A 12,053-nucleotide genomic window follows, 5' to 3' on the forward strand; every position below is an offset into this window, starting at 1 on the left:
CACTAAGCGTCTCACGTTACCACCTTTATGTTCCCGTTTTTCTCTTTTGGAAGATGAGGAAAAAAAACCAGAAAAAAAACCTTTTCACAGATTTATTCTTTCCGTCCCCAGCCCGTTCGCTGACGGCACGGTCCGCTCAACTCACGGCCAGCGAACCGCCACCGGTGGCTTTCAGGGCGATCCGCCGGACCGAGTGGCAGCGGTCGGTGCCTGGGACAAACTCACCCGTCCGCCCCTGGCGTCGCCATAGCGACAGCGCTTGTTTGTTGTACAAGGGAGTTTCCTTTTCCCAAAACCACCCTAAAAATGACCCTGTGGCCACACCACTTCAAAATCACATGCTTGCAGGGTCACACACACACACACACACACACACACACACACACACACACACTAATACGTGGACCTTAACAGAAATGCCGGCAGCAAATCAAAGAAATGCTCTATTTTCCAGTCGTTCGGTGATTTCAATCTCCAACATAGTGACGAACACGCTGGCTGCAGGGCGTGGTGGAGCAGACCCAATTAAAAGAAAACAGAGTACCCAAAGAAATACCGACAAAGGCCGTAACTCAACTCTCATTTATTCTGTTCTGCCCGTGTTGCCGCAGGCTTCGACCTGATGGAGCACTTCAACGTGAGAGACGTTCTGGGAGCCAGAGACGACAAAGGAGGCCAGAGCTCGTACGTCCGGCTCGGCACCATGCCCGTCGTGCAGCAGGCGGAGTGAGTGGTCGACAGAGCCGCACGGCGACTTCTGAAATATTTGAAAAGATGTTTAAGATGTGTGCAAAATGTGAAATGTTTGAAAATTCAAATGTGGGAATTCACCTCAGAAGTCATGAAATATTGGCGGATATGTCGGTTCAAAACTCTGGATGTTAGAGAATAATGTCACGTCACTGAGCTGAGGGGAAAGAACAGCGTATATGTATGTATATATATACATCCATATATATATATTTATATATAGATGTGTATATATATATATGTGTATATATATAAATATATATATGTCTATATATAAATATATATATTTATTAGGGCTGTCAGCGTTAACGCGTTAATCTATGCGATTAATTTGGCCGCGTTAACGCACTAAAATATTTTAACGCAATTAACGCAACTTTGTTTACTTCCGGTGTTCGTTGAAGTTTTTACACTCAAACCGAGTGTCAAACCGCGGCAGTACGGTTTAACACTGTTTCCGTTTTTAAAACAATTATTTCTCCGCGAAAATAAGGAGCAGAAATCAGTTTAACTCGTGGATGAATCAGTCGGGTTTCCTCCTGCTCCTCCTTCCTCCCGTCTCCCCCTCTGATACACAGAGGAACGGAGGGCGACGTGTCGGGTGACGCGGCGCGGAAAGAACTCGTCACACGAAACCTTCACCGTGATTGGTCAATCCGTTTGTCGGTCAACATTTTGGGGAAAAAACAACCAATGAACACTCAGTAAATCACAAAGGACCTCCCACCACACTGGTGAGGCTCATGAGCAGCCTGTCAGTCAGAGAGCAGAGAACACGGCGCGAGGACAACTGCGCCTCATTGAATAGAGCTGAGATTGTTCTGGAATGTTTGATGTAGAACACGTGGGTATGTGTCATATGAAAACGCCTTTAAAAGGTGAATTTTTGTGTGTGTGTAAAATGTATAAAATGAGCCCAGCCTCCAGAGGGTTAACATGACATATGTGAATGTCAGTCAGTTACCAAGGCCACTGGTTCTGCTGCTGTTCAATGTTAAAGATGACAGGACCAATGGGGTCTCAATATACAATATACAATATACAATTTATCATCCACAATATTAAATACCTCGCTGGCACTTTATAGGTAGGAGCCTCTTTGAAAACACAGCTCTGTGTGAAGTTTGGTCTTTAAAAAGAATGAACTTTTAACCTTTAATTGCGATTAATCGCGATTAATGAATTTCAAAATGTGCGATTAATTAGTTAATTTTTTAAAATCGATTGACAGCCCTAATATTTATATATGTATATATTCATATATATACATGTATATATATATATGAATATATGTATATATACATTTATATATATGTGTATATATACATATAAAAATATATATTTATTTATATTTGTACATATATATATTTACATATATATATGTATATATATATATATTTATGTATATATACTGTATATATATATATATATATAGGGAGAGAGAGAGAGAGAGTGGTTAGTAGGTGAAATATTGAGTCTAAACTTTGACTCTGTGTCCAAGTAAAATAATACACGCTTTAACAACGTGTTTTTCCTCTCCAGGGACGTGTTTCCTCAAGGGTTGCCGGATGAATACGCCTTTGTGACGACGTTCAAATTCAGGAAAACCTCAAAACGTGAAGACTGGTACCTCTGGCAGGTTTACGACAAGTATGGAATCCCTCAGGTGGGTCAGCCCAACGTAGATGGTCCGAAATGTGACGATAAAACCTGAAAATAAAGACATTGTTGAACTATATGTAATACCATATCTTCATGTGGAAGACAAAAGATGTTTCTAAATGTCTTGCCTACCTTGGCTCGATTATTTAGTTTGATAATTTGACTTCTGCATTTAAAGTACAAACGTAGTGTCAAAAAGACATACTTAAAGTACCAACAGTGAAAGTTAGGGATTCTAATTATTGCATCCGGTAAAGGGGCGGAGCTTATTTTATATACTTAATACCCTGCTGGGAAGCTTGTGTATATCTACATTCTTATCTTAAGGTATCATAATACATGTAATTGTCAAGTAAAGTACCTCTGGATTGTAATAAAAACATATACGAATGCCTTTCTGCCTTTGTCCGGTAGAGGGCGGAGTTTATTTGATAAAAATAAATATCCTGCTAAGAAGTTTGTATATCACTAAGTTCTTATCTTAAGGTATCATAATACATATAATCACCTTTATAATACCTCAGAATTCTAATCAAAACACTACGAATAACCTTTCTGCCTCAGTCGTTAACGTCGTCCCGCCTCCATCCGGTAAGGGGCGGGGCTTATTTTATGTACTTAATACCCTGCTGGGAAGCTTGTGTATCACTAAGTTCTTATCTTAAGGTATCATAATACATATAATCACCTTTATAATACCTCAGAATTCTAATCAAAACACTACGAATGACCTTTCTGCCTCTGTCGTTAACGTCGTCCCGCCTCCATCTGGTAAGGGGCGGGGCTTATTTTATATACGTAATGTCCTGCTGGGAAGCTTGTGTATCTCTAAGGTCTCATATTACTGTATAATACATTCAATCATTGAGTGAAGTCCCTCAGAATTGTAATAAAAACATTACAAATGACCTTTCTGCCTCCGTCCGGTAGAGGGCGGGGCTTATTGTATATACTTAATACCCTGCTAAGAAGCTTGCGTATCACTAAGGTCTCATCTTAAGGTATAATAATACATATAATCATCAGTAAAGTGTTGTTAATGTCGTCCCGCCTCCATCCGGTAAGGGGCGGGGCTTATTTTATCTACTAACTATCCTGCTGGGAAGCTTGTGTATCACTAAGGTCTCATCTTAAGGTATAATAATACATATAACCATCAGTAAAGTACCTCAGGATTCTAATAAAGACACTACCAATGACCTTTCCTCCTCCGTGTTGTCAGGTGTCCATCCGACTGGACGGCGAGAACAAAGGGGTGGAGTACAACGCCGTCGGCTTGACGAAGGACGCCGTCCGAGCCGTGTTCAAGAGCCCCGACGTCGACAACCTGTTCGACCGCAACTGGCACAAGATCGCCCTGAGCGTGGAGGCCAAGTCCGTGACCCTGTACCTGGACTGCAAGCGCATCCAGACCGTGGCCATCGGCGACCGGGAGGACATCGACATCCAGGGCAAGACGGTGATCGGGAAGAGGCTGTACGACAGCGTGCCGATCGACGTGAGTCTCCGCGCGATGAAGCGCTTGACGAGATTTGAGGAATCGATTTTTTTTCAGCGGCTGTCCGTCTCGTTTTTCCCGCCCAGTTTGACCTCCAGAGGATGATGGTGTACTGCGACTCCAAGCATGCGGAGCTGGAAACCTGCTGTGACATACCCAACGGACCGGTGAGTACGTTAGCTTCCTGGTACTTAAGTCTTCATGTCTTTCAGTCTTTAAGTCTTTCAGCTAGTTTCCAATTTAAAGCACTTGGATTTTTAGCTTGAATACAAACGGATATATTGAGAGGCTTTTTCAGTTTCTGGCTTCTTCATTTTTTACCTTGAGATATACCCAATGGACCTGTGAGTACTTTAGCTTCCTGGTATTTAAGTCTTTGACCTAGTTTCCAATTTAAAGCACTTGGATTCTTAGCTTGAATACAAACAGATATATTAAGAGACCTTTTCAGTTTCTGGCTTCTTCATTTTTTATCTTGAGATATACCCAATGGACCTGTGGGTACTTTAGCTTCCTGGTATTTAAGTCTTTGACCTAGTTTCCAATTTAAAGCACTTGGATTCTTAGCTTGAATACAAACAGATATATTGAGAGACCTTTTCAGTTTCTCGCTTCTTATTTCTTTAACTTGAGATATACCCAACGGATCTGTGGGTACTTTAGCTTCCTGGTCTTTATGTCTTTAAGTCTTTAAGTCATGCTTGTTTCTAATTTAAAGCACTTAGATTCTTAGCTTGAATACAAACGTATATATTGAGAGACCATCTGGCTATTTCCGGCTTTTTTTAATTTTTACTTCTATAGCTGATACTAAAACACTGTTTCCCCTAGACTTAAACTGTGGAAAAGATATTTGTATAAATCAGCAAATCATCATTTTTTCAGGTAGATTAAACATTAAAATAGTCCTTATTCAAAGCATAAAAAAGCATTTTTAGCGAAAATAGCTAATAATGCTCCTACGTTCATTTTAATGAGCACACGATGGAGGATGGACCCGAAGGCTTCTCATTTAACTCTTGGCTAGAAAGTTCATGAGTTAGCACATAAAGAAAAACTATTTAAATTTTTTATAAAGCAATCGGCTCCTTTAGAGTCACAGATGACTTCCAACAACGGCTACTTTAGCGTTTAGCGACGTTACCCGAAAGTAGTTTGTTGGTGATCTAATGCTGGCACCACTGTTGCTTCTTCCTTTTTGGTTGCACCATTAAATACAGTATATATTATATTTTTATTTTCAGTGCCCCAAGAAAGTGGTCACGGAGCCCCCCCCTGTGGAAATCCCGGCTCCGACGCCTTCGACCGTGGAGCAGCAGAGGGGCCCTCAAGTGAACTGCTCCTGCCCGGGAGGAGATAAGGTAAAGCCGCCACGCTTAATCCCGGCTATTAATCTTTCCACCGATGAGAGGGAACCTTTTCAATAAACGGCTTTCATTCTTCACAGGGAGCGACCGGTGCGCCCGGCGTTGCAGGTCCTCAGGGTGGAAAGGTCATCTACGATTGTACTTTTAAGGGCTAGTGTGTGCGTCGCAAAAAAAAAAAGAAAGTATGTTTGTTCATTTTGTGAACTTACGTTTTTTTTTAGGGTGACACCGGCCTTAAGGGCGCCGTCGGAGAGCCGGGAATCAGAGCGGAAAAAGGAGAAGCTGTATGAAACCTTAAAGCGTGCACATCCACGAGCTGATTCATTATTTATGTTCTTCCTTTCTGATGAGAGATGATGATCCTCAGAACTTCATGTTCAACGTTGACTTTCTGTAGTACACAGAAAAATAAAGGTTCTTAAATGGTTCTTTAAAACGCCTTGTGGTTCTACGAAGAACCATTTATTCGTTTGAGGCACCATGATAGGTTCTTTGAAGAACTCTTTAAGTAAATGGTTCTTTAGAGAACCCTGGTTTGAAAGGTTCTTTGTGGAACCAGAAATGGTGCTTTAGAGATCCATGTTAAAGGTTCTTCGACACACCTTTATAGGTTCTTTGAAGAACTCTTTAAGGAAATGGTTCTTTTGAGAACCCTGGTTTGAAGGGTTCTTTAAAGAACCAGAACTGGTGCCTTAAAGAACCATGTTTTGAAGGTTCTTGAGACACCTTTATAGGTTCTTTTAATAACTCTTTAAGGACATGGTTCTTTAAAGAACCCTGGTTTGAACGGTTCTTTAAAGAACCAGAAATGGTGCCTTAAAGAACCATGTTTTGAAGGTTCTTTGAGACACTTTCATAGGTTCTTTGAAGAACTCTTTTCTTTAAAGAACCCTGGTTTAAAAGGTTCTTTGTGGAACCAGAAATGGTGCCTTAAAGAACCATGTTTTGAAGGTTCTTGAGACACCTTTATAGGTTATTTGAAGAACTTTTAAGGAAATGGTTCTTTGAAGAACCCTGGTTTGAAGGGTTCTTTAAAGAACCAGAAATGGTGCCTTAAAGAACCATGTTTCATAGGTTCTTTGAAGAACTCTTTTCTTTAAATAACCCTGGTTTGAAAGGTTCTTCGTGGAACCAGAAATGGTTCTTCTCTGGCATCACTCAGAAGAACCATGTCCTGTCCCAGATGGCTCCTTCATGTTTCTGTGTGCTGTGATACACATTTCTTTAGACTCAGGTCGCATGCCTCCCAGCTATTACCTCATCTGCTCTTTTTTTTCCCGCCTCGATAATAATTGATCCTTGTCGATTGATTATTTGCAGGGCAAAGTAGTCTCTGTCAAAGGTGACAGAGGTGTGAAGGTAAGTACACCTGCTCTTCCTGCATGCTGGTCTCCGTGCATATTTTATATGCATGTACGTCTTAAGAGTCGACACACCCCCTTGCTTTCTTTCATTTGGCATTTTCCAAATATCTTTATCACTTCATTACTCTTGTTGTTGTTGCTAGGGAGTGGGTAGGAAAATACTCAACCAGCTGTGATTGTCAGGAGGTTACCACAGAGGATTTGTGGAAGAGCGAGGGGGCGGAGCTACGCAGTCTGTTCAAAACCACAGCCTCTGAGCCGCGCGGCGCTGCCAGCTGGACGAGTCGCACAGTGTGTATTTTATTCCTTGAGACAAAATCCTGGGCACGCATCACCACGCTGTCCAGAGAGGGACTCTTAAAGACGGCCCCCGAGACGAGACGTAGGGTCCTCTCGCTTGTGTTGCGATGCATCTGGAATCTTTTGCATCATACAGGTGGTTTAAAAAAAACTGTACAGGGAGTTATTTTAACGCCGAGTAAAGCAGACAGGACGAATTTCGGGATAATAGACGATCCGTCGCTGAAGAAACTGCATGAAACCAAATGTGTAATGCAGCGCATCCCTGTGGCTTTTCCTGTTCCATCTCCTTTCTTTCCCGCACGAGCATCTGTCTTCACTTCCTCCCAGAGAAAAGACGCAATTTGTTGCATCGCAAACCTTTTTTTGTATGCCTATTTGTAAGAATACACGACGTAAGCGGCAGTTAATTAATTAATTTATTTGTACAGGGACCGTACACATTAATCGACCCATGGGTGAATGTCCCTAAAAAGGTCCGGTTAAAAAGCGCCTCCGATTGCTTCCAACGACGTCTCTGCCCGACGACAACGGGCGGCGGTGTTACGCAACGTGAACGACATGACGTGCGTCTTTTAAAAAAATGATATAAGCTCCTAAAAATAATTAGAGGGGGGCTGACCCGCCGTGACTTTTAAAGCGGTTTATGGAGCGTGGAGGGAAATTCTCGGCGGCCGGTGGGCGGGGCCTCGGCGGCCGCGTGTAATTTCTACCGATCGTAACTTTTCGCTCGGTCCGGCTTTTTTCTCCAAATTCACAGGGATCGCTCGGCACGTTGCTCGTGACGTGAAATCGAAAATTCGACCCTGGGAAGCCGTTGTTCCTCGAGTTTCACCCGATCGCGGTGGGCCTCGGCGTAGGCGATAACGGCTCCCAAAACCCATTAACTCAAACGTCTCTGTGTGTGTGTATTGTGTGTAATTTTAACCCCTGTCTTTCGTCAAAATGTCTGCATCCGTGTTTCAAAGTAATCAAATCCATTCATTCCTCCCACGATAACCCTCTCGACCAATCATCACGCACTAAACCACGCTCTGTGATGTCAGCACGCCGTAGTCGCCGGCCATCCTGCACGCCCCTTTGTGTCGTATTGAAGAGCTTCCTTCTGTCCACAGGGCGACACGGGCGGCTTAGGGTTGACAGATGCTCCCGGAACTAAGGGAGAGAAGGTGTGGCCTTCGAGAACCCGGGATTTCTTCAATACGTCGAATCTAAATCTAATTCTTTAACATGTCGATTCATTCGGTGTCTTTCCCGTCGCCCGACAGGGACTCGGCGGCGTGCCCGGCATCGACGGCTTATCCGGAGACAAAGGAGACAGAGTCAGTCCCGAGTGTTTGGGTGTTTTGTTCATAGGGGTTTGCAAAGACGTGTTCTCATATGTGCGATTTCTTTCTTTTTCTTCCGGTAAACAGGGGGAACCGGGACTGGCTGGTGGTTCTGGGCTGCCGGGTCTAGCTGGACAGAAGGTGTGTGTGTGTGTGTGTGTGTGTGGTCTTCACATTTTTTTTATGAAATCACGAGCCGGTGCTCATACATTTGACTCATCGTGATGTTCACGCGGGGAAGAAAGGATGTCTTTAGGCATAGATATAGATCAGTGCCATATATACAGGACTGTCTCAGAAAATTAGAATATTGTGATAAAGTTCTTTATTTTCTGTAATGCAATTAAAAAAACAAAAATGTCATGCATTCTGGATTCATTACAAATCAACTGAAATATTGCAAGCCTTTTATTCTTTTAATATTGCTGATTATGGCTTACAGCTTAAGAAAACTCTAAAATCCTATCTCATAAAATTTGAATATTTCCTCAGACCAAGTAAAAAAAAAGATTTATAACAGCAAAACAAAATCAAACATTTGAAAATGTGTTTCCAGGTGTTTCGAGTTAATTAGACGATTCAAGTGATTTGTTTAATACCCTACTAGTATACTTTTTCATGATATTCTAATATTTAGAGATAGGATATTTGAGTTTTCTTAAGCTGTAAGAACTTTATCACAATATTCTAATTTTCTGAGACAGTCCTGTATATATATATATATATATATTTGTATACATATATATACATATATGCAAATAATTTTTTTAAATATTATATATATTTATATCTGTATATATATAAAAAAATGTAATATTATATATATTTATATTTGTATATATATATATTTGTATATATATATATATATTGATGGGGTAGCAATTGCGAGTCTACAAGTCTAGCATTTGGATCATACGTTAGCATGTATTCGCTGTATGTATATAATATATTTATATTTGTATATATATATATTATATACATGCTAACGTTGCTAGTTCCTACACGTCTTGGATTTCAATCAAACGTTAGCATGTCTTCGCCGTTTATATATATATGTATATACATATATACATATGGCGGATACATGCTAACGTTGCTCGTTCCGTTGCTAGTTCCTACACGTCTAGCATTTGGATCAAACGTTAGCATGTATTCGCCATTTATATACATATGTTTATATACTGTATATATATATATATATATGGCGGATACATGCTAACATTTGATCCATACACTAGACGTGTAGGAACTAGCCATTGCTACCCCGTTAGCGTCAGACCTGTGTAAGGTAACATAACTGGTTTCTCCCCCCCCACATTCTTCTCTCAGAATAATAAGTGTTCATAAATCTCTCAGAGATAACAAAGTGTTTTTAGCCAGCCGGCGTTGAGCCTCTCCAGACAGCTGTCGTCTCACCGCTCCGCGGCAGCAGGTGTATCATCGACGGCTCGGTTCTATTCAGGTTTCCCCAGGAGCCGTTTTATTATTTACACCTGTGCTTTGTTCTTTGACATTTCAAAATGTCCCTCTTCAGGAACACATTATTCATTGTTCATCTAATATCATAGACATGAGGACCGTGAAGAGGTCAAACGGCACGGGAGCAGCGGCGCTGTTTCCCCCGACGACCGACAGGAAAACGATTCACGGGATAATGTACACTTTTATTTATCTCTTTGTGTGAGAAGAGAGAGGTCAAAGGTCAAGGTTCATCCATAGGGAGGAGGGCCACTGACAACTGGTGCTTCTTTTAACCCTTGTGTTGCCTTCGGGTCATTTTGACCCGATTCAATATTTAACCCTCCTGTCGCCTTCGGGTCAATTTGACCCGATTCAATGTTTAATGTCTGTGTTCTTTCGGGAGTCAACAAACAAACATAAAGTACCTCACACTTAAACTTGGAAAACAATATTAATTCTAATAATTTCCTGGAGATTTTAATAGCTGGGGTCATATTGACCTCAAGGGTAAAATATGTTAGTAAATATAAAGGTAACAGGAGGGTTAAACATTGAATCGGGTCATATTGACCCGAAGGCGACAGGAGGGTGAAACATTGAATCGGGTCAATTTGACCCGAAGGCAACACAAGGGTTAAGGGGGGGGGGGTCAGGTTTCTAGTTGGTCAGTTACATTTATTTACTATAGTCTAAAAACAATATAGTTTAAAAACAATATAGTTTAAAAACACTTGTTTAAAAACACTATAGTTTAAAAACGCTAGTTTAAAAACATAATATCGTCTAAAAACACTATAGTTTAAAAACAATATAGTCTAAAAACACTATAGTTTAAAAACAATATAGTTTTAAAACACTATAGTTTAAAAACAATATAGTTTAAAAACACTAGTTTAAAAACATAATATAGTCTAAAAACACTATAGTTTATAAACATAATATAGTCTAAAAACAATATAGTCTAAAAACACTATAGTTTAAAAACAATTTAGTCTAAAAACACTATAGTTTAAAAACAATATAGTTTAAAAACACTATAGTTTAAATAATTATAGTTTAAAAACACTCGTTTAAAAACAATATAGTTTAAACACACTATAGTCTAAAAACACTATAGTTTAAAAACACTATAGTTTAAAAACACGATAGTCTAAAAACACTATCGTCTAAAAACACTCTAATGATAAATGACTCGATGTCTTTCAGGGAATTCAAGGGGATGAAGGAGTTTCTGGCGGCCCGGGTCCGAAAGGCGTCACCGTGAGTCATAGTATCTCACATTGATTAGAGATGAAACGTTTATTTAACTATTATATAACCTCCTCCTCCTCCTGCTGCTGCTGCTGCAGGGCGAGTCGGCGGGGAGAGGTGAGAAGGGACCAACGGGAGACAAGGTGAGTCGTACCGGGGCTTCAGCGTCTCGCTGAGGGACAAGTCAAGGTCACGCATTTCATTTGACCCCGGGGTTTGAGACATGCAAGTCAGATTAGCTTCTGAAAGAAGCACTTCTTCTCGGGAGGTAACGGAGAACCGAGGGGGGGGGGGGGGGTAATCGTGCAAACAGATGTGGCTTTCTTGATTCACTCTCCACACTTCCTGTCTAGGATCCTGTTGTGGGGGGGGGGGGGGGGTTGGCTTTGCCATGCGGCATGAGGATGTGCGGCGGGTTTCCGAGGCCCCGTTCAATCATGCCGACGAGCAGGTTCAGAGCGCCTGTCAGCCGGGACGCTTCTTGGAGGTGAAAACTGGAGAAGCGATCAGGGGCAGGGGGGGGGGTGGGGGGGTAGCTGGGGTTGAAGTCAGGACAAACGTCTCCTCACTGAAAACTCTCAGAAAAGAAAATCTGCAACCATCGTCGTACACGGCTCTGCACGGTTCGGCTCCTCTGGTTGCTAAAAGGAGTCAATGAGGAAATTACTTCTCACTTGATTTATCTCCTTGAAGACGTTAAAAATCTGATTTCATGAGTCGTTTCTTTATATTTATTTTTTTATTTTTTTATTATTATTTTTGTTTATTAAATTCTTTATTGTATTATTATTTTTATTATTATATTATTTATATAAGTTTATATAAGTTTATGATAGTGTTTTCTATATTTTTAATTATTAAAAAATAATCAATAAATAATAAGTAGAAAAGAAATTGAGTTTATGATAATCTTTTCTTTTTTTATTTATTTCTTTAAGTTTTTATTTTTGTCATTTACAATGTTTTTTTACATTCTTTTGTGTTCAGTGAAACATAAAAAAAAATCAATAAATATATATTTTTTTAAAGTACTGAAAAGTATGAAAGTATTTTCTTAATTTTTCTTTTAATT

General features: G+C 40.5%; 1 protein-coding gene across 1 annotated transcript in view; it reads left to right on the forward strand.

Annotated features, from left to right (window-relative positions):
- The window catches only part of col22a1 (collagen, type XXII, alpha 1), a 60,006-nt gene that overhangs the window by 13,588 nt on the left and 34,365 nt on the right, over window positions 1-12,053 (forward strand). Inside the window, exons 5-17 of the mRNA XM_056416082.1 lie at window positions 612-726; window positions 2,293-2,416; window positions 3,635-3,910; window positions 3,997-4,077; window positions 5,155-5,271; window positions 5,358-5,402; window positions 5,499-5,561; window positions 6,598-6,636; window positions 8,057-8,110; window positions 8,210-8,263; window positions 8,357-8,410; window positions 10,937-10,990; window positions 11,080-11,124. Of these exons, the coding sequence (XP_056272057.1) occupies window positions 612-726; window positions 2,293-2,416; window positions 3,635-3,910; window positions 3,997-4,077; window positions 5,155-5,271; window positions 5,358-5,402; window positions 5,499-5,561; window positions 6,598-6,636; window positions 8,057-8,110; window positions 8,210-8,263; window positions 8,357-8,410; window positions 10,937-10,990; window positions 11,080-11,124 (1,121 nt within the window). The remainder of the gene's footprint in view (window positions 1-611; window positions 727-2,292; window positions 2,417-3,634; window positions 3,911-3,996; window positions 4,078-5,154; window positions 5,272-5,357; window positions 5,403-5,498; window positions 5,562-6,597; window positions 6,637-8,056; window positions 8,111-8,209; window positions 8,264-8,356; window positions 8,411-10,936; window positions 10,991-11,079; window positions 11,125-12,053) is intronic.

Source organism: Pseudoliparis swirei, chromosome 1 (genome assembly GCF_029220125.1).
Source record: "Pseudoliparis swirei isolate HS2019 ecotype Mariana Trench chromosome 1, NWPU_hadal_v1, whole genome shotgun sequence".
Classification (NCBI taxonomy): Eukaryota; Metazoa; Chordata; class Actinopteri; order Perciformes; family Liparidae; genus Pseudoliparis; species Pseudoliparis swirei.